The 23,195-nt window shown below is 40.9% G+C and overlaps 1 protein-coding gene across 3 annotated transcripts; it reads right to left on the reverse strand.

The window, feature by feature from the left end:
• Positions 1-1,881: 1,881 nt before the first annotated feature.
• Positions 1,882-22,891, reverse strand: LOC117290991 (ARF GTPase-activating protein GIT2-like). 3 transcript variants are annotated; one of them, XM_033772589.1, is made up of 19 exons: positions 22,784-22,891; positions 21,968-22,104; positions 21,137-21,249; positions 19,743-19,844; positions 16,104-16,203; positions 15,242-15,328; positions 14,465-14,595; positions 13,793-13,887; positions 12,438-12,535; positions 11,722-11,794; positions 11,525-11,619; positions 10,769-10,892; positions 10,049-10,233; positions 5,936-6,085; positions 5,155-5,460; positions 4,230-4,306; positions 3,741-3,947; positions 3,081-3,144; positions 1,882-2,489 (listed from the first exon to the last, which is right to left on the reverse strand). In XM_033772589.1, exons 1-19 carry the CDS (start codon positions 22,836-22,838, stop codon positions 2,292-2,294), a joined length of 2,397 nt encoding a protein of 798 aa, XP_033628480.1. In that variant the 5' UTR covers positions 22,839-22,891; the 3' UTR covers positions 1,882-2,291. The 3 variants fall into 3 exon arrangements, with proteins under 3 accessions (XP_033628480.1, XP_033628479.1, XP_033628481.1); XM_033772588.1 differs by having other exon boundaries at positions 19,740-19,844; XM_033772590.1 differs by lacking the exon at positions 19,743-19,844.
• Positions 22,892-23,195: the final 304 nt, after the last annotated feature.

The following is a 23,195-nucleotide window of genomic DNA, read 5'->3' on the forward strand; positions in this document are numbered from 1 at the left end:
ATGACTCTAGGTTTTATTCAAAATTTAAGGCTAGTCTAAAGGCAGTAACTGGTTAACTCTTTGTGAAATGCACCCCTGTCGTCAATTTCACCAAACTCTTCCTAACTTGGGATTAAAGGAACACGTTGCCTTGGATCAGACGAGTTGGTCTATAAAAAGCGTTTGTTATAAAATGCATATGGGTAGAAAGATGTGGAATACAATGGAATACAATGATCCACACAAATTTGCCTCGAATTTGCGTGGTTGTCTTTTTTCTCTGTGAACCGAGACGATCGGCCATTTACTTTTACCCATATACATTTTATAACAAACGTTTCAAACACTTTTCAAAGACCAACTCGACCGATCCAAGGCAACGTGTTCCTTTAAACTTGGGACTTAATCTTTGTGAAATCTTCATATCCATAGTTAAGTTTTGTATCAATAGACGTTGAGACGAATTGAACACATCCTACATGTAAGTTGGGACGGGTTACTTGTCCAGACTCAAGATAGTATTAATCCTAGCGTTTTTCGTGCTGGTCATAATGAAGTTTTACTGCAGTTAACATTTCTTTCACATCAAATGAAATGGCATAAAGTAAAATTAAACTTCTATAAATACCAATGTATTTTTGCAGACTCACTGCTGTTATTGCGCTTTGAAATAACATAATAATAAAACTTTCCGACTATATTTTAATTCTACAAGTAAAAAATGTGTACTACATACAAAAAATCTGGTTTTACAGTTTTGTACAAGTCTGCGTATACTGCACAATATTTTACGATATCTTTAACTTCTGATATAGTCAAAAATATTTTAAAATTCCAGAAGTTCCTTCGGTTTATTCTGATTGATTTTAAGACATGCATTCTACAAGCAGCTACTCAACATTAATCTGTTTATCGTTAACGTTAAAACTCCTTTTTTTTAACACAAGAAAAAAACCCGCTTTTTATTTCAGTTGCCTTACATAGAGATGTGACCTTAACGAGTTTTGCATGAAAAACTGCTAAGCAAAGACAAATATTGCTTAGCAGAAACAGGTTACCAGCCAAAATACCGTGTCATGTACATTGTTTGTGGCTGGTACCCTGACTGGTAATTTATGCTTAGCAGACAAATTTGCTAAGCATGAATTTGTGCTAGTTCAGGGCTAGTTCAAAAGCACAAACAAAATTTGCTTATCACAGAAAAGGATTGGTTAGCAAAAACAGCTGGCAAACATGTTTTCATTCCTGACATCAAGAATAAGAAACAGGAAGCAAGTTTGGGGTTTTGAGTTTATAATTTTAAAATCAACCACCCCTTCCACACTAAAACCGCAACAAATAATAACTCATTCAAAAAATCTCTCAAGACAAACTCATGTCAAAATCATTTAGTGCCTTTGAACTGGATTTTCCTTTTGTCCCTTCCCCTGGATTTGTGCGCTTTATAATACATCGTTATTATTATTTTTTATAAAGTGAGGTTGACCCTGCAAACAGAAAAATAAATATTGTCTGAAAACCTCAATGAGTATGTTGGTTTTGGGTAATTTTCGACCGACAGTAAACACAAACATCAACAGGTTTACATTAAAGGCAGTGGACACTATTGGTAATTACTCAAAATAAATATTAGCATAAAAACTTACTTGGTAACAAGCAATGGAGAGCTGTTGATAGTATAAAACATTGTGAGAAACGGCTCCCTCTGAAGTACCGTAGTTTTCTAGAAAGAAGTAATTTTCCACGAATTTGATTTAGAGACCTCAAGTTTAGAATTTGAGGTCTCGAAATCAAGCATCTGAAAGCATACAACTTAGTGTGACAAGAGTGTTTTTTCTTTCATTATTATCTCGCAACTTCGATGACCAATTGAGCTCAAATTTTCATAGGTTTGTTATTTTGTGTGTATGTTGAGATACACCAAGTGAGAAGACTTGTCTTTGACAATTACCAATAGTGTCCAGTGTCTTTAAACTTACACGATTTGAAGACAAGCCTGAGCCAGAGCCCAAGCCATGGCTTAAGAAAGGCCCCTGCACATGATGCATGCCAAAAATTTTGTATTCTTCGGACAAGACTTAAGACAGCACTCTCAGGAATAACTTTGAATCAATGATTTTGCATTCTGCGAGTCAACTGATTTGTGGAATGCCTGTAGAGTATTAGCATTAGGGGGAAAACTCCATTAAAGAATTTCTGGAAAAGGAATTACATAGATATAACAGGTGTAAGCTGCAAGAGGAAGAGGATGTTTTTGTTAGCCTTTTTCTTTAATGGAGCATTCCTAGTATGGGGTTTGACTGTAAACTCCTTCACTGAAAACAAGTGACCAGCTGCTTTGCAGACTTGGCAATATCGTAGGCTCTTGCGATGATCTCCGAGGTCAGGCCTTTGAGGTCAGGGGTCACGCTGGGGTCAGAGGGCACAGCGTTCTTGCACTCTGTGTGGAGGCGAGTGGCACTTGATACCAGGATACGTAGCGGTGATTTGACTGCTTCAGTCCGTAGCTTCTGAAAATGTCAAAAAAAAGAAGAAAAAAGGGTGTTATAGGTCGACTCCGATGCGATCGGAAATTATCAGGGATCAAATTCATTAAGCTACTAAGCAGAAAATACTGCATGATACATTTCTTTGCTAAGCAAAACATTGAGTGGGGCACCAGTCACAACATTGTAAACTTCATTTAATTTTTGGCTGCTAACCTGTTTCTGTTAATCAATATTTTTAATGTTGTTGTGCTTACAGGCTTCATGAAATTGGGCCAATGTTTTTAAGCAGAAAATTCAGCTTAGCAGCAGTCTTGGCCAAACTAGAAATGACCGTGGTACCAGTCACAGCAATGGTAACTATGGTATTCTGGCTGGTTACCATTTTTTTATAAGTAAATGTTGCAGATCAAAGACAAGTTTTGGTGGCCGAGTAATTGCAGAGTGGGTTTGAATCCCAGCAAGACACTTAAACAATCATAGATCTTATTTATTGACGATATCAAGCTACCATCTTAGGACGTTCTTTAGATGTTGGTGAACATAGTGCTGTTTGTACAAGAAAGTAGTAGTTTAGAATCAGAATCAGAATAATGCCAATTCTATTGAACTCACCTCTGGGAAGAGATTGGCCATTTCAGTCACGGCAGAGCGAATATTGTCAGAGCATGATGCGAAGCTAAAAACAAGAACAAGTAGAAAAACAAATGCCACTTTACTACCAGTTTTTAATTTTATTTCATCTCATTTATTCTGGTAGTGAAGCCAACAACTCTCAGAAAATTGAACCTAATCACTTTACTAGCCAAGAACCCAATGGCGAGAAGACGAGGAAGGAATATGACTTTTTGATGTTTCCTCTGTTGCTTTTTTCATCTTCTTTTCACGCCCTTTGAGCACCTTATTAGGTGGATATTGCACAACATAAATATTAGACGTTATCTCACAAGTGCGAGTGGAATACGGAAAAATATAGCGCTTCTGCGACACATATCCAGTCTTGCGTGCAACAGGCAAAGTTTAAAATTTCAGAATGTTATTTCGTGACAAACAGCATGCACGCGCACAAAGATTAGAATGTAATTTTTGCACTGTCTGTATGCCGATCGTGACGCATTGACACTCACAATACGCAGTGTGCAATATAAAAACTGGGAGTAGGTTATAGCTTTTTATACCACCCTCCAGTTCGAGCATCTGATTGGTGGATTAGTGCGTACTGGAAAATAATCCTTATTATTATTATTATTATTATTATTACAACAGAATAATTACCTGTCCACTTTGCCTTCTGTTGCCATGGATAACAAAGTCTGTATCCTCTTGGTGATCCTGTCTGTGGCAGACACGATCTCCTCCAGCGTGGGTACTTTATCAGGGTCTACCTCCCCGCCGCCATCGCTGCGTGGAGACAGCTCAGCCGTGGGGGAGCTAGAGGCTGCAGGGGACCCTGGGGTGTCTGTCGTGTCTGGCTGGCTTGGGCTGGGGAAACAATTCAACTATTAAATTATGGTTTCACTGAATAAACAATGAGCGTCAGTGTATTTAGTTTTTTCAAAAAAGTTGTATCTTGCTCGTAAATGTTCTGTGCGATATCATTTAATGTAAGCGTTGTACTCAAATAATGGCATCGTATTTTTAAAACTCTATAAAAATAATAATATGACTTTCCATAGTTTGCCAGCCACCTTTTGGCAATAATCAGTGACCATGCAAACATGAGGTCATGTTGGTGTTTCCTTTACGATTTGACCTTTGACTGACCTTGGTTCTGCTAGTTGGGTCTGGGTGTTGTCGTAGTCACTTGCAGGTCTTTCCTCCTTCCCAGATGTATCCTCAGCCTGTGAGAACAAACATATAGTCATTGTTTTATGTCCTTTTTTGAGAGGTACAAGTAGTTATTTAATATTATAATAATAATATATTGGTTTGCGGTAACACCATGTGTGTATCTACTTGCCAGGTAGAGTTTGTTCTACGAGAAATGTCTTTCTTTATTCTACTGTCGCGGAGTAGATTTATTGGATGCTCGGGAGACTTCTCAGTTCTGAAAAGAACTGTCCTGCTTTTTTAACTACATTGTACTACCCGGGGGGAAGGTATAGAAAATTGGCTGGTACTACTACTTAAGCTTAAAGGATCGTAATTAACTGCACTACTGCAGAGTCAGTTCTTGAATTGGTCTCAACGTTTCGACTAGCTTGCTTTAGTCATCGTCAATAATATAATAGCCAGTTTTTATATAGCGCTTCTCACACCAGAAGGTCGTCTCAAAGCGCTTCCAACATTATTACCCCTGGTCACTGTGCAACAATTTATTTTCAGCTTAAACTGTTCTGCCATCTTGTCGCTTCTATTACGAATTTGTCTCGTTTCTTGTCTGTCTGGCTGTTTTTTTACAAGCTTATGCTTACCAAAACGGCCCTGTGCTCTTTTTATTTATTCATGTTTACTCTTACTTAAAGAAATGTTTTGCTTTACTCCGTAATACATGTAACTGTTGTAATTCTTTTATGAGAGTATGGAAATAAATGTATCCTTGAATTGAAATTGAATTGAAATAATGCGCTACTTGGCTAAATCAATCACAAGAACCATCTCTGCCCTCACAGGTACCCATTTACCACTAGTGATGTCATGATGAAGAACAATTTAATGAAAATGAAATAAAATATAGAACAATTCCTACCTCAACGCCATCCCCGGCATCTGTGATCGGTGGGAGGTTAGCATTGACACTCCTCCCCTTCCCCTCAGCAGCGGCCGCCTCAGGGGCAGCAGCAACAGGCACGGCACACTCAGGCACGATAGAGAAGGGTTTAGAGCTGGATAGACGTGTATCAATCATAGACATTGGACGGCCAGAGACCCTGGGAGAGCGGTTGACGTTACCGCCTTTTGGTTGGTAGCTTTCCAAGTCACGCGTCTTCTGTGGGAAGTCCATGTGACGCTGGATGGCACGGAACTGTTCATTTTCCTCTTTGAGTTTATCGACCTTGTTTAATAAAAGCATTCATTGTTTCTTGATTAGCCTTTTAGTCCAACTTTTTATTTATTTATTTTGCATGTAACTTGGCTCGTCTCAACCGCTCGGCCCCGACATGCCACCTTCATGGTATAATGTACACCAGGCTATTTCAGCTATTTATCTTCAAAGCTTAGTTCAGGAGTACAAAACAACCAGGAATCTGCGATCTTCAAATAAATCCCTTCTGACACCCCCCCCCAGTTATCAAAACCAAGTCGTACGGTTCCCGCTCGTACGGTTCCCGCAGCAGTTCAGTTATGGAACAGTCTTCCAGAGGTTGTTAAACAGGCTGAGACATCAGAACAATTCAAAACCCGGTTAAAAACATCTCTGTTTACTTTGTACAATAATTGTTGATTTCCTTTTACAGCGCATAGGGACCTCACAGTGATATGCGCTATATAAGAATGGTTTTATTATTATTATTATATTATTTTCTCACCATTGACTGCAGCATATGGACATCTTGATTGAGATCTTTATTCATAGCCAGGAGCTGAGTCACCTTAGCCTCTGAGGAAGCCAGCTGCTTCTTGACTTGAAGGTACTCCTTAAGAGTAATATACTCCTCGGGAACATCTGAGCTCGCACTCTGCAAGAAAGCAAACATTTCATTTTGATTTATTTTATTGTTTCATAGCAGACATCTTAAGGGCAGTGGACACTACTCAAAATAATTATTAGCATAAAAACCTTACTTGGTAGTGAGTAATGGGGAGAGGTTGATAGTATTAAACATTCTGAGAAACGGCTCCCTCTGTAGTGACATAGTTTTCAAGAAAGAAGTAATTTTCTACGAATTTGATTTCGAGTGTTGAGGCAATACTATGATGAGTAGTCTACCCTCAAGGAGATAAAAACACTATTGAGCATGGAATGTATGTACAATGTATAATAAAAGCAGAGCAGATTGTGTTGAGGCGAGACCACATGTACATGCGACCCCATCTAGGCTCATAATGAGCTCACAGGAGGCTGACCATACACAGATGATCACAAGACTTCCACAGAGGATGTCTGGTGCCTTGTTCATTATTAGATAATTTAGTGTTTTGAAGGTTGGATGGCTGTGAGGCTCTGGCTACTCACAGGAGATTGTGTCTGAGTTATTGGCTTGTGGATAAGGCTATGGCTAACGTGGTTTCTCCTTAAAGGCAGTGGACACTATTGGTAATCACTCAAAATAATTATCATCATAAAACCTTTCTTGATTACGAGTAATGGGGAGAGGTTGATGGTATAAAACATTGTGAGAAACAGCTCCCTCTGAAGTGACGTAGTTTTCGAGAAAGAAGTAATTTTCCACGAATTTGATTTTGAGACCTCAAGTTTAGAATTTGAGGTCTCGAAATCAAGCATCAGAAAGCACACAACTTCGTGTGACAAGGGTGTTTTTTTTCTTTCATTATTATCTTGCAAATTCGACGACCGATTGAGCTAAAATTTTCACAGGTTTGTTATTTTATGCATATGTTGAGATACACCAACTGTAAAGACAAGTCTTTGACAATTACCAATAGTGTCCACTGTCTTTAGGAATGTTCAACAATGTGGGAAGCAAGTTTTGGAAAATTGGCCTAAGCATAGCATGCTCAAATGAAATGAGGCCGACTGAATGATTTACTTGGAGCTTATTTCCGATTTTCTAAAACCCTTTGCCATCTGGGGCGATGTAAGCAATTTTATCTTCGTAGATCTTTTGTGGCCTTTGTGTCTTTTATACATATTTATATTTTTAACACATTTATTGTAATGTCTGTAATTCAAATACAATTCGACGTTTTGCTGTGACTTGAAATGTTTTTAATAACCCCCCCCCCCAAAAAAAGAAGACTTTTGTGACTTTGATCTTATTAGTACATGTTTACTATTTCCATTCATATCAGGCGCAATTTGCACTTATGGATCTGATGGGCTGGAGTAACTTGGAGCTTTTGTTATATGAGATTCCCATTAAAAATTTTACTTGATAACAACCTTTAGGCCAAAGTCACCAAACAAAAACACTCAAGAAAGTTGCATGTAACAATTGCCCTGCGTGACAAGGCCTTCAAGGATTAAACCAAAATTGAAACTTTATGTATGAGTCTCCTAGATACCCAGACAACTGTAAATAAAAATCATGTCTACCTTCTTTGAAGAACCCTCAGAGGAACTTCTTGACATTGCTGGAGCCATCTCAACGCCAATAAACCATAACAAACAATATAATCCACAGACACAAAAGTTTACAGCAAGTCGTGTCCTTGCGGTCTAAACCCCAGAGTAAGCCAACGTCTTCTGAGACTGAGGTATACAATAATCTTCACGTGGCCGGCTTAAGAAACCAGTTAGTAATTAGCAGTGTCTGGAATAGAACAAGTCCAAAATACCCCAGGGACTCTTAACTAGAGGAAGTGGGACATCCACTGCTGCTGTAACCTGAGCATCTGACGTCATACTCATAGGCTCGTGTATAGTGCCAGAGATCGGCGCTCCAGCCGGCGTGTACATTCACCTTTAAACTACATTCACTTCACAAAGCGATAATGCAGTCAAATTCTATGGTTGACGTGATAGGAGTGTACTGTTTGGGCATCTATGGAAAGCTCATGTCACTGTACATTTGTCCAATGATACCATTGTATCCAATGGAATCACTTGATCTGAGTAGCAGGTACATGTACCTGAAAGACAGGGGCCCAGCCTACAGCTGCTGCTGGTACCTTGTATGGACCCAGGGAAGGGGGTAGTTTTAGGAGGGACAATATTAAAGGCACTGGACACTATTGGTAATAAAAATAATTGTTAGCATAAAAACTTACTTGGTAACAAGCAATGGAGAGCTGGTTATAGTATAAAACATTGTGAGGAACTTCTCCCTCAGAAGTAACGTAGTTTTTCGAGAACGAAGTAATTTTCCACTAAAATATTTGAATTTGATTTCGAGACCTCAGAATAAGATTTGGAGGTCCTGAAATCATGCACCTTAATCTCGCAAATTTTGGTTTGTGCTTAGCTAGTTTTTTTAAGTAAGCGGCTCTATGAAGTTAAGCCAAGGTGGCAGTGAGACAGAATAAACTTAGTATAAAAAATACAAAAATAAAATATTGATAACAAATGACAAATAATACTAAAAATGAACACACCCTTAATCTGTCCGACAAGAATGCCATAAAATTAATTAAAGCTTTCCTGGAGGTCATTATTTAACAAAATTATTGCACACCACTTTCTACAATATGCAAACAATAACTCCCAAAAATACTTTGGTGATACCAAAAAATCCTCTTTAATTAATAACATCCCGAAAAAATGACTGTGGTTTATGTTCGAAGATTTATCGGATACAGCAAGATAGTCTCCTTACATGGCTTTATTATGCAGGAAGTTTAAATTTTTCAATAAAGTGTAGGAGGGGGAGGGGGGTAGGGTTAGACTGGTCCCCTGTTTTTATCCGCAAGGATAAAGACAGGCACCGATGATATAATTTTAATAATAATTTGGGGGGCTAATCATCCTTACTCGCAGCTAGAGCTGAATTGCGAAGGGTGCGGCTACAACGTGTTTGAGAAGCAGGCATGCAAGGGCGTCTTCAGCTGCCAGCCACATCAACCCATTATGACCACGGAGCACAGCTAGAGATTGAAAGGATTTGAATTTTTCCGAGGGAGGAAAATCAGATGGTCTGGAAAACCCGCGTGGCACAGCAGAGAACCAACGCACAACTCAACTCACATATGGCCCTGGCCAGGAATCGAACCGGGGTCACCTTGGTGAGAGGCGAGCGCTTTACGCACAAGCCAACCGTGCAACCACATAATGAAATAAGTGGATAAATTTATCAGGCTTTCAATTTCTGTGTTCTGATTGGTCTGTTCTGAAGTGATGTAGTTTGTCAGCTACATGTTGTACACCAGGGCCAAATTTCATGGCTTTGCTTACCGCCGCATTCTCTGCTTACCATTTTCCGCATTCTCTGAATTTCTGCGCTAACCATGTAAGCACAGAATGCCTAGTAACATGGAGTACACACGCGCAGAAGCCAAAATTCCCTGCTAACCCGTGAAACATGCTTGACGTACATGTAAGCACTTGATTCCCTGCTTCGGCAAGTGCCGATTCTTTGCCATTGAGTAAGCAGAGCCAGGAAAATGAGCCTAGCTGTAAAAATGTGCTTTAAATCGTCCGCTGAGGCATGTGCATAATGTGATAAACCTTTTTGAGGTATGGCGGATGTGATACGCGCGCGTCACACGCCGCAACTGATGCCACGCTCACCGTGTTGGGTGTCATTAGGTTAACGTGTAAACGTCGCGTTGCCTAAAATGCGCACTTCACTGAATAACATGCGTTCTATTTCTATGGTCAATACGCACAAATTTACCACAACTTTACAGTGTTGTAGCATTGTGTCCGCCATACCTCAAAAAGGCTTATACAGTGAAATGTGTGTGCGCGTATAAATGGATGTGAGGTCAAAGGTCAACTAGCAGGATCCTGCCAGGTGCTCAAGGCATTATTACCAAATAATTTATTCTTTTTTTAATAAAAACAAAACAAAACAAACACTCACCTGTGATTTCGATCCCTCCCTAAGAAAAATGCCAGATTTGGCCCTTCCCTGGTCCCCATCATCATCATCATCTGATGCAACACTGTCGTACACCGGCTCATTATCGTCCAAGAAAACATTAATGTTATTGAGAGGTGGTTTCTCATGGAGAGGCGGAGGGGGGGCTCGGTGGATTTCAACGGTTTCTAAAAAGCAAAGATATAAAGGGTGCGTTCAATCAACTCAGACCAATTATTATTATTATTATTATTTTATTTGCCATAACAGTACAAAACATAATACATTGACAATATACCCCGAGATGGGCAAGGGACAACAAAAGCAAATACATACTATGATCCGTAGATCTGTTGCCCCACATCTAGGGGTACACAATAAAATTAATACACATGGAAAGTTTTACGTCTGTAAAACCAATAACTGTAGATAAAGACAGGAGACCAGGCTACATGAGTCAAACTGGCAGTAGACAGGTACCTGCTACTCAGATCCAGTGATTCCATTGGATACAATGATATCATTGGATAAACGAGCTTTCCATAGACACCCAAACAGTACACTCCTATCACGTCCGCCATAGAATTTGACCGCATATCTCTATGTGAAATGAATGTAGGTCAAAGGTACATGTACACGCCGGCTGGAGGCCGGTCTCTGGCATTATTCAGGAGCCTCGTAGTATAACGTCAGATGTTCAGGTAACACTGCAGTGTTCTTTACCTTTGTCAATAGAGGGCCGTGTGAGTGAGAGGGTACCCTGTTGTCTCCGCTTTGCCTCTTTAAGAATGTCGATGATGAGGGTAGCAAACTCTCTAGCGCTGAATCGAGCTAGTTTCTGGCGGCCCTGGTTTGGTTGGAGATAGATAAACAAATTATAAGTCGATTTCAAAAGAAGGGTTTCCCGCATTGGAAACCCATGGCCAAAACTTCATAAAAATACTAACAGTCCCTTCCCTTCACCCCCCCCCCCTTTTTGTCCCCCTATTCATTGTTTACCCCCTGCTTTTTTATGTATGCTTTCTAACCCCATTCATGTATTTCCACTTCACTGCTTATGTTTCACTTAGTTACCTGTTCATGTTTGTTGTGTTGTCATTGAGCCTTCGAGAAAGACTCTGCTAGGGTCGAAACGTCAGGCCATTAACTATTTTTTGCAAAAATACTAACAAACAGCACTTACAAAGTGCACTTAGCAGTATCTGACACAAAATACTATTCAAGGGTGCCGGTTCACAAAGACAATGTCAAAAGTCCAGGATTTAGAACCATAGACCAGGGGTGCATTCCACTTGCGTAAACATATTGCGACCCTTCCGCACTACGTGATGTCAATATGGCAGCACCCTGAATCGAAGATGGTGACACCCTTAAGTCAGGACTATGTCTTGACTATGTCTTGAGCCTTAGATCTCAAGGGTTTCTCTCAAGATCCTTGCTGTACTATTATTATCAAAATCGAAAAAGGGTTTACAGTACCTGGTTTCTTGTGGAAGACAGTTCTGGGTTCAGTGGCAGGAAAGGAACCGTTTTATCAGCCCCAATAAAATTGGGTTTCTGTAATGATGACCAAACTGCATAAAAACAGAAAACAAGTAAATAGCTCATGAATATACACAGAAGATTTAACAGCAAGTCAAATTCTTTATACTTAAATAAATAAGTCTCTGACTTACTGGAGTCCAGTTCTCGTCTGTCCACTTCGTCATATACATCCATCGCTAACTCCTCAAACAGATGATTGCTCAGCTGTAAGGCAGACAAGAAATATCAAAATCATCAAATGAAGAGGGCAAACTTAAAACTGAAAATAAAGTGAAATCAAATTGTATTGAAAAGGATCAGCCATAGAAAAGGATTTGACCCCGAGAGATTTCGAAGCAGTAGGAATAGACAGAAGATGTTTATCATCAGAGGGTCGGAGTCCCACTCTGTCTCGTTGAGTCTAAATCTGGGGTGTCGTGGCGGAGCGGATAAGAGGACCGAACTCAAGCTCTGGTGTTTCTGTTCAGCAGAGTGTGGGTTTGAATCCCGGTCATGACACTTGGGTCCTTGAGCAAGACACTTAACCATAAGCTTCTCTCCACCCAGGGGTCAATGGGTACCTGTGAGTGCAGAGATGGTTTTTGTGGTTGGTTTAATGGGTACCTGTGAGTGCAGAGATGGTTCTTGTGGTTGGTTTAGTTTAGTGCGCTACATATTTGGCACCACATGCTGTATACTCCCACCAGGGAGCTGAGATGGTTAAAGGAATGATTTAAGGCCCAATGACCAGGGGTAATAATGTTGAAGCGCCATGAGCGTCACTATGTGACGGATCTGAGCTCTTTATAAGAAACCACTATTATTAAATCTCTGGATCTGAACCTCGACTCTAAATGTTTCAACTTACAGCTTGGAGTTTCTTCCTGGCCAGTTCAGCAGCTTCAGATCGATCCAGCGAGCTGTCAGCCATCTCTGGGATTAGGAAGTGTTGGCCTCCAAGGTGGTCTGAAAGATCAAAAACCAACACTTAATACTAATATTGAGTCTCCTGATGATGACTAGAGCAAGCTAGACGAATCATTGAGACTAATTCAGAACTCAATCTGCGGTAGTGAAGTTAAAAACCATCCACTATAAGCTAAAGTAGTAGTCCCGGCCGATTTTCTACGTTCCGCCCAGGTAGTAGTTAAAAGGCAGGACAGTTCTTTTAAGATATGAGAAGTCTCCTGAATTCCAAAAATTTTACTGCGCGTTAGTAGAATATAAAGCAAGACAGTTCTCTAGAGAACAAAACTTAGGCTGGACTAAGGCTAGGGCTGGAGCTCTGAGGCTTGGCTTGAGGCTGGGACTCAAAGCGCATAGGTACTTCTCTGTGATTGTGGTATGCGCTCTACAAAAATGGTTCATTATTATTATGGCTGGGGTTCAACTTGAGGGTGGACTAAGGATGGGGTTGCAGTTTGGCTTGAGGCTGAGACCAAGAGAGGGGCTGGCATAAGGCTGGGGTTCGACCCGAGGCTTGGGCTTGGCTTGATGCTGGGACTAAGGCACAGGCTGGGGTCTGGCTTTAAGCTGGGAGCAAGGCTAGGGTTCAACTTGTGGATGGACTAAGGCACAGGCTTGGGTCTGGCTTTACGCTGGGAGCAAGGCTAGGGTTCAACTTGAGGATGGACTAAGGCACAGGCTGGGGTCTGGCTTTACGCTGGGAGCAAGGCTAGGGTTCAACTTGTGGATGGACTAAGGCACAGGCTGGGGTCTGGCTTTAAGCTGGGAGCAAGGCTAGGGTTCAACTTGAGGATGGACTAAGGCACAGGCTGGGGTCTGGCTTTACGCTGGGAGCAAGGCTAGGGTTCAACTTGAGGATGGACTAAGGCACAGGCTGGGGTCTGGCTTTAAGCTGGGAGCAAGGCTAGGGTTCAACTTGAGGATGGACTAAGGCACAGGCTGGGGTCTGGCTTTACGCTGGGAGCAAGGCTAGGGTTCAACTTGAGGATGAACTAAGGCACAGGCTGGGGTCTGGCTTTACGCTGGGAGCAAGGCTATGGCTGGGGTTCAACTTGAGGATGGACTAAGGCACAGGCTGTATTTTGGCTTGAGGCTGGGACGAAGGCAGGGGCTCGGCTTGAGGATGGGAAATGCAGGGGTTTAGGGCCGCTTTGAGGCTGGGACCAAAACTGGTATTGGGGCTTGAGCTCGGGGTTTTAGTTACAAACCATAAAAGATCTGTATCTGGACAATGTGTAAATTGATTATGAGTCTTACCTGGTCTCTTACTGCATACAAAGAAAGTCAGCCTGTCAGTGAGTTCATATTGACACTGCACAAGACGCTCTGCTAGCTCAAGATGACCCTCCTCTCTAAGGTAAACAAACAAATATCTTTGTCATTAACCTTCTTAGGGTCTGATCATTCAATATCACCCCAAGGTTTTGATTGATAGATACATTACATACTACCCTAGGGTCAAGTTTGCGCAAGGATAAATGGCTAACAAGGTACTCAAGGCGCTGAGTATATACAAACTTTCAGAAAGTTTCTGAGACCCAATTATGTAGCACCTTATTAGGGTTTACAAGTTGCTACGGCGCATTCAGCAGCCACAGCCAGGAACACTGGGGCGAACCCCTTCACTTTTTGATAAGTGCACTGGGTTCTTTTACATGCGTTACACATCACATGGGACCAACGGCTTTACATCCCATCCGAAGCAATGGTTAAGCGTCTTGCCTAAGGACACAAGTGTCACGGCTGGGGATTCCAGCCCACACTCCGCTGAGCAGAAAAGACCAGAGTTTTATTTCGCTGCTCTTAACCGCTCGGCCACGACATTTCCAGAATAAACAAACTTAAAATGCTCTCAAGGCAAAAGCCCCCTCCCCCATTTGGTGAGGATGACCCTGCCCATCCACCCTTTTTCCTTGGCACTGTACTCACTTTGCTAAATCTGCCGGTGTCTGTCCATTACTGTCCATGGCCCCCGGGTCTGCACCATATGCCATAAGGAGCTCACTCTGTAAGCTCTGCCCTGCGTTGCTTGCAACATGTAACGGTGTGTTCCCTTTTTCCTACCATACAATCATTTAAAAGATGGGTCAAATATAAAATACATAGTCTCTTGACGATGACTAGAGCAAGCTTGTCGAAACGTTCAGACCATTTAGGCCTCCCGTTAAGAGGGAGCTATTTCTCACAATGTTTAAATTTTCAACAGCTCTCCATTGCTGGCTACCAAGCACATAGTAAGTTTTTATGCCAACAATTATATTTAGTAATTATCAATAGTATTCAGTGCCTTTAAAGGAACACGTTGCCTTGGATCGGTCGAGTTGGTCTATAAAAAGCGTTTTTAATAAAATGCATATGGGTAGAAAAGATGTTTTAAAAGTAGAATACAATGATCCACACAAGTTTGCCTCAAAATTGCGTTGTTTTCCATTTACTGTGCGAACTAACACGGTCGGCCTTTTATGGGAGTCAAAATTTGACTCCCATAAATGGCCGACCGTGTAAGTCGACGAGGTAAAAGGAAAACCGTGCAATTTCGAGGCATGTTTGTGTGGATCATTGTATTCTACTTTTACAACATCTTTCTACCCATATGCATTTTATAAAAAACGGTTACAAGCGCTTTTCAAAGACCAACTCGACCGATCCAAGGCAACGTATTCCTTTAAGTTTGTGTTTGTAATGCAAAAAAATTCTGCAACTTACCACATGGTAGAAGTTTGCTTGAGCACCGAGTGATAGCAGCCTTAAACAGGTCTCAAGATTACCTGTTCTTACACTTGAGTGAAGTTGCTGCCAAAGAAAAATCAATAAAAATTAATTAATTATAATAATATAATATTAACAAATTCTTATATAGCGCATTTCACAATAACCGTCTCAATGCGCTTTACGATAGTACTCTGGTCATTGGGCCAATAACATCCCCTTAATCTTTCTCAGCTCCCTGGGGAGTATACAACCTGGGCAACCATAGCGCTCCAAAGGCTTTTTCATACACAAAAACAACCTGTACCCTCGCAGGTACCCATTTATACCCATGGGTGAAGAGAAGCAATTATAGTAAAGTATCTTGGTCAAAGACACAAGTGCCACAACTGAGACCTGAACCCACACACCAATGACTTAACCACCAGAACTTGATTTTGATGCTTTTAATCACGCTGCCATGACACCCTGTTAAAACAGAACCAAATCCTTCAGACTCAAACTCACGACGTGTCACATAAATAAAGCAAAATCCACTTCACATTTTTGGGACCCTTTCGGCGAGGTTAAAAAATGGAGACAGGTTTGTTGAATTTGAAACATTGCATGGTGGAAATAAAATATGGAAAGATTTGCGGTAACACCATGTAATGACTATCTCTAAATGAGTTGGGGTGGTTCTGAAAAGAACCGTTGGTTTCAACTCAACGTTTCGATCAGTATGCTCTGATTGTCTTCTGGAGAAAGCTGGACTCTGATGCTGCATGCTGCTTAAGTACTGTGGATGCAGATCAGCTTGGTGATGCACGAAGTCGTGAGACAGGTTTACGATCTACCAGCTAAGGTGTATTCTACTTACTTTACTAAGGTCTTTCACATTGGAACCGTCTTCATCCTTCAGTCGATGAACAAAGTCAAGTCTCTGATACTTGGCCCGAATGAACTCTGATTTAGAAGGGCTAGAGAACAAAACAAATCAATACCTCTTGCTTACTAAATGTCCTTACAACAAAATCACAAGGAAATTTGGTTAGTAATCCTGTTTTTATCAAGGAAGAAATTTCATGCTGAAGCAAATTTTTGTGCTTAGCAGCTCTATGAAATTGGGCCAGGAGCTTAAAATTCTTTGGGTGGAATTTCTACAAGGTCAATTCAATACAAATCACGCAAACTAATACAGAGGAAATCCACAATTAGGGACAGCGAGTATTAAAGGCAGTGGACACTATTGGTAATTGTCAAAGACTAGCCTTCACAGTTGCTGTATCTCAACATATGCATAAAATAACAAACCTGTGAAAATTTGAGCTCAATCGGTCATCAAAGTTGCGAGATAATAATGAAAGAAGAAAATACCCTAGTCATACGAAGTGTGCGTTTAGATGGTTGATTTCGAGACCTCAAGTTCTAAACTTGAGGTCTCGAAATCAAATTCGTGGAAAATTACTTCTATCTCGAAAACTACTCCACTTCAGAGGGAGCCGTTTCTCACAATGTTTTATACTGCCAACCTACCCCCATTACTCTTTACCAAGTGAGGTTTAATGCTAATAATTATTTTGAGTTATTACCAATAGTGTCCACTGCCTTTAAGTCCACATGGCAACATGGTGGGCGGATGGGCCTGTTAAACTGAGATAAACACGTTGCCATGAGCACTTGATTGTGAACTTCAAAACAATTTTCTTGAGTAAGTAGATCCGTGACCCTGACCTACATGTAAGGTCAAAAATCCTTCTTTATCCCCGATGCAAATTTAACATCTATTATATCGTTGCGGTACCCGCTGCCAAAACATAGGATTCAAACTGCCTCTAGCTGCCGGGCAACCTCGGTAGTCTAGTTGGTAAGACACTGCTCTAGAATTGCAAGGGTCGTGGGTTCGAATCCCACCCGAGTAACATGCCTGTGATATTTTTTTCACAGGACTCGGGAAAGTACTGAGTATACAGTGCTAACACATATCGGTGTATGGGTAAAAACCAAAATTAATATTCAAAAATCCTATAATTTTTCTGGGATTACATGTACGTTCTGACAAAACAAAAATCATTTCTGGATTTTGAAACTGGACTTATCGATACAAGCATCCAAATAAGCCGACAGAAAAATCTGAATGGGCCCATTGTCATAGAGCTGCTTAAAGACAAACATCAGCTAAGCATAACAAAATTATGCTTACCAGAATAAAGGATACCAGCAGCCAATATACCATTTACCATACCATCTGGAAATGGTATCGTGCTCATTTTGTTCTTTGTTATTCGAAGAAAATTTTTAAAAGCAAAATTTGCTGCTTCTCGCTCTTTGAAGTTTTAGTGCCCCCCTATAAAAGTTTCCAGTGGACTTTAAGACTTCAAATGGAATAGCCATTTGCAAAATGAAGGCCTTGTCCTCTCAAAAATGATATGCCACGGCTGCATAAAGAGGGAACTAAACACCTACTCTTTCTTAAAATAAAAAAAAAATGATGAAAATCACTGTTTGAGAAAATTGAGTCAGAAAAGCATTTGTGTAAATAATTATGCAAAATGTGAATAAACCATAAAATAAAATTGAGCGAGAAGTAAAAATTTATTAAGTAAAGTTAATAACACCCGTATTAGACAGGTTCGCCAGAGTCCCGCCGAACCAATTAGATTAGGAGTCACTCCAATCGACCCAAATAATTTTTTTTATCAGACCGGTGAACTTAACGTAACATTTACATTAGCTCGGCTCATGACAAGATCAACGTCTGAAACCAAGGCGCTCAAGAGTCGTTGCGAAAGGACTGCAACAGTCGATCTATCGACTTCTGGCACGTCCAGTCGCTCCTAACTGTTTCAAACGTCAAACGTTTCATGTACTAAATTCAGAATTTGGTTCGTCGTGACTCTGTAAGTGCCTGTTTGAAACGCGTGTACTGTAAGTCAAAGTACAGTCAGACAGTGGATGTTAAAGTCCTGGGAGTCGATGGGTACACTTACACACTACCCTCTGCCCAACTCAAAGCTTCTCTTTCCCAAACTACTTCTTTGTCACTCCGCTAACATAACAATAGACCGATCCAGTAGGCTCCGCCCACGACGCACGTGTGAGCAAGAACTTGGGGGCTCTCCAATGCCTTTCTGCACAACTCTGCCGCGCGCGCCAAGATACGCGCACGCATGTCGGACCTTAGTGTCGGCCCTTCGTTGCGTTGTGATTGGTCAATATGCAATTAGGCGGAGCTTAAAGGATTGGTCTATTACTTCTGTAATTCTTTGTGAATAGAAATAAACTTGAACTTCGAAGTTTCAAATTTTTTATCCACGAACAAAAATATTTATAAAAATGCCGAGTAATATATTATGAAGAAAAAGTGGTGTTATGAAATAGAAAACAGTTATCAAAATAAAAGCAGCATGCAAATATTAAAAATATGACAAATAGTACTTTTGAAAACATGTATTAACGGAATGAAAGAGTGGTGACGACTGACCAGGTCATTGTACAGCCTTTTTAAACCGGCATGGTCATGGCTGTGTAATAAAGGACCGAGCAATATTCATGGTTTGTTATTGCTGGGTTATGACCCTGCAAGGTTCTAAACTGCTGTTTCAGTCTCAGTCTTTACTACTCTTGTTTTCCCATTCACAAATACATCGTACTCTATTTGTTAAAAAGCATAAAAATAAAGGAAAAACTGTAATTTAAAGGAACACGTTGCCTTGGACCAGTCGAGTTGGTCTTCGAAAAGCGTTGTTAAAGTAGAATACAATGATCTACACAAATATGCCACGAAATTGCATGGTTTTCTTTTAAACTCCTCGACTAACACGGTCGGCCATTTATGAGAGTCAAAACTTTGACTCCCATAAATTGTCGACTGTGTTAGTTCGCGACGCAAAAGGAAAGCCGTGCAATTTTGAGTGATACTTGTGTGGATCATTATATTCTACTTTTAAAACATCTTTCTAACCATATGCATTTCATAGAAAAACGGTTTCAAACGCTTTTTATAGACCAACTCGTCCGATCCAAGGCAACTTGTTGCTTTAACGTCTAAATTCTTTCCATTTCTGTCCTTAGGTCGCTTTGCATGCTCATGGGTACATGTTTGTGTAATAATTTTAGTGTCGTATCACGATGTGTTGTGATTGCGTATATTGCGATGTGTTGTTAGTGCCCATGAACATAAGCTTGCGCACTAGTACACATATAATGGCTATTAACGCTGAACCCGCTTTAGACAACTGGTCTTAAATGGCTCCAGTTCTATACCATTACCAGCCATTTAACCAGATTAACATGGTCATGTGACCAGCTTTTAACCAATAGGACTGCCTAATCTGTCTGAGGTATTTATGAATTATAAAATGATTAATTAAACAAAAAATTATTACTTGATACAGATGGATTATGCTGCATTTGTAAACTACGATTGACCAATGTTGCCATGGCAACACAGTAAACAAAAATGGCTGCTGCAGCTTCATGGTGGTTGTTATGAATAGAGAAGGTCAAAACTTACGACCTTGAAAACGTCAGGTCCGTGTTCCTGGAGGACAGACGCCGTTTGGTAAAACTGTGACGGAGACTCCAATTGTCCCCGGAGTCCTCTATGCTATTCCGCCCACTGTTGTTGGGGGCATAAATAAGCATTCAGACAAACGAACAAACAAACACACGAACAAACAAACAGACTTAAGCCTTTTTGCCATGTCAATCACATAACCCAATTTCTTTTTGATAGCTGCTTACCAGAAATACTGCTTAGCACATTTGATTGTTCAGTATGAATCAGCCACCAAATATATTATCACACGTTAAGAGTAAGTTAGGCACAAAACAATTTTGCTAACCAGTATTTACCAGAATCTGCTTACCAGGCAAGCTACCATCACAAGTAACATTTCTGAGGTTTGCTTAGCAGAACACTCAAAATCAGAATTGTCTGCTTAAGCAGCTCTATGAAATTGGGCCCATGGCTTGATTTAACAAAGAGCTAAGATTGATCTAAAGTGCGAGTCACTCTTAACTGATCAAAAGCTCTCCATAACTCGTTACCAAGTAAGTTTTATGCTAACAATTATTTTTGAGTAATTACCGATAGTGTCCAGTGCCTTTAAACATGTATCACATGGCCAGTCCCCATTTCATAGAGCTGCTTATCGCAAAAAATAGTAGCTAAGCACAACAAATTCTTGCTTACAAGAATAAGTAAAATACCATGTGTTGTAGCTGGTATCTTGTTTATTTTTGCTGAGCAAAAAAAATTGTTAAGCAATAGTTTCTGTTTAAGCAGCTCTTTGAAATACATGTAGGACCATGAGCACAGTGTTAGCCAGAGGGTTGTCTGTGTGTCTTAAAGATACCCTGCTATAAATTTGGACACCCTGTTTTTGTAATGTACAAGTGACACATTTTGGACACCTGGTCATGGCAGTTTTAAATTTCCAGCAAATTTGTAAACCCTTTACCAAATCCTGGTTAAAACCTTCTCCTTGGGAGATGTTCCCCCAGGCCTGATGCTTCACGGAGGCAATGAAGATTGTCTCTATGCCCCCCTTGGTCATTGCCTTGGTGCCCTTGAAATGCTCCAGGCGAATTTACACTTTCCAAATAGGGTGCCCTTTACCAAGGAGAAAATGCCTTGGTGCCCTTGCCCTTTCATAAAACAAAGCATACAGGCCTGTTCCCCCACTCTTAGAGCAAGTTAAGGCCCAGTCACACAGGCATCGATAACAAGAACGAAAACGATAGCGTTAAAAATGCACACCCTCGATTGGTTGAATAAGCATGGGCGTATTCTGCGTGGAGGAATTCAACCAATAGAATGCATTCTCTTTGCGTCGTTATCGTTTTCGTTATCGCTGCAGTGTGACTTGGCCTTTACATTACTTAGCAGTAAGATGAGTAGATACTTACTGTATGGGATCCTTTGGAGAGGGTTTACGCTTTCCACTACGGACTTGTGAGGGATCCAGAAGAGAATGCTCCCAGATTGAGTTTGCGCCGTTTGTTACAAGAGCGTACACCATCTAGAACATCAACAACAAAATTACATATTATCCATAGGCTTCTCCCAGAGATATAAATGCGTGGATAGACATGGACCTTGTTGATATTTTGTTTTAAAAAAATCTTCCCGAGCACCACGGCAGCCTTGGGCTGTATACTCATCAGGGAGCTGAGAAAGATGACAGGAATATTATTGGCCCATTGACCAGGGGCCGGTTTCACAAAGAGAGAAGATTGATCGCAACTGCAAATCAATCAAATCTGCTTTTAAAGTACAGTGTGATGTTACAATGTAAATTACTATGGTATAACTGACAATTTGTCTTTTGATGGATTTTAATGCTTTGTGAAATCTAGGTAGAGAGAGAGGTTAAGTTCATATAAACAACGTACAGGGCACTTGCATGCGCGTTTCCTGTCCACCATATTGGTGGTCAAAACATGTGTTTACGCGCGCATTTGGTGCAGAAACATGTGTACTATCCTTTTGTGCATGTTTTGACCCCCAATATGGCAGACAGGAGGGAAAAGTTTCCGTATGGCGCCACCACTTTTTCATTCGATATAAAATTATATAGGAACTTATTTACCTGATTGATATATCCCTTTCTGTAAAAATGAGTGAAAAAGTGGTGGCGCCATACGGAAAGTTATCCGACAGGAGACCTGCAGGTTCATATATGCGCGCTGCGCGTTGTGCAATGGGAAAGGTTCATATGGTCTGCATACTATACCCACCTCTCTAAGACTCCTTGGCCATTGTGAGCCATGGTTGATGGCACGGATCTGTGAGATGTGTCTTCCGAGGCTACGGTGCACACTGCAGCATTCATCACAAACCAAAACCCCACGATTCAGCGACGCCCATCCTGGATCTGTGGAAAAATTGAACAATTAATTTGGTTTACTTCGTGAACATCATTAGCAATAAATAGCCAGATGCCGGGCTACACAGCTGATGGTTATGGGGTAGTCCTAAAACCGCCTCGACATCCACCCCATGTCATAATCAAAACGTGTCCCAATTCCAAATTCATAAAACTAAAAAACATTAGCCGAGCTCCGAGTAAGAAAGTCCCTGATTTAGAATTCACATCGTGTGATTATGCAAAGCAAAGAGCACCATGCGACGTCCATGTTCCTTCTGACCTGCTGACCAACCGACCAACCGTATGTCCACTGTCATTGTCACAAAATGTCAACAATTTCGTTTTGTTATTAACTAAGACTTTAGACTTTTGTCCATTTATTTATCCTACTAGGTCCCAAATAAAAACTACAGACAACCAGGATGCAAACAACGTCCTATTTATGTGGCTAACAATTTATTTGTAGGCTAACCAACACGACAACAAGGTGTCACTGTCGTGTTGTTGTCTATGACAGCCTGACATCAAAAGTAACATTCACTTTCCTTGCCTCGCCTGCTTCTTCTTAATCTTGACACGACACTGACAGAAAAGTCAAATATTTTATGTCTCGACTGTTTTGTAATTTTAAGTGTCTCAAATGTACCATTTCAAATTATAAATTCAGAAAAAAGTATATACTTACCAGGCGATCCACAGTCTGCACAAATTTCTCCTGGAATTCTCTGCTTCGCCCTCATTTTTGAGAGTAAATTTGGCCCAACTCCCGTCAAAAAATAATGTCTTCGCTATCCGGAAGTAACCCGACGTCAAACTTAGAAAATTCATCCTCGTTCTCAACAACACCACTTTTGACAGTCCCATTCTTTATTTCCACGCATTTTGCATGCTTGAATTTGTTCACCTGGGGTAGGGGGTCGATTGAAACGAAAAACACTGGGAACGTGTTGTGGGCTTCGGGAATATCCGACGAGTGGTGGCGCTATTCATTGTGTTGCAACTTTTGAGAGGGGCGGGGGAAGAGGGGGGAAGAGGGGGCGGGGGAAGAGGGGGCGGGGGATGAGGGGGAGGGGGAAATGAGGTGGGGCGGGGGATGG

This window comes from Asterias rubens, chromosome 5, assembly GCF_902459465.1.
Source record: "Asterias rubens chromosome 5, eAstRub1.3, whole genome shotgun sequence".
NCBI lineage: Eukaryota > Metazoa > Echinodermata > Asteroidea > Forcipulatida > Asteriidae > Asterias > Asterias rubens.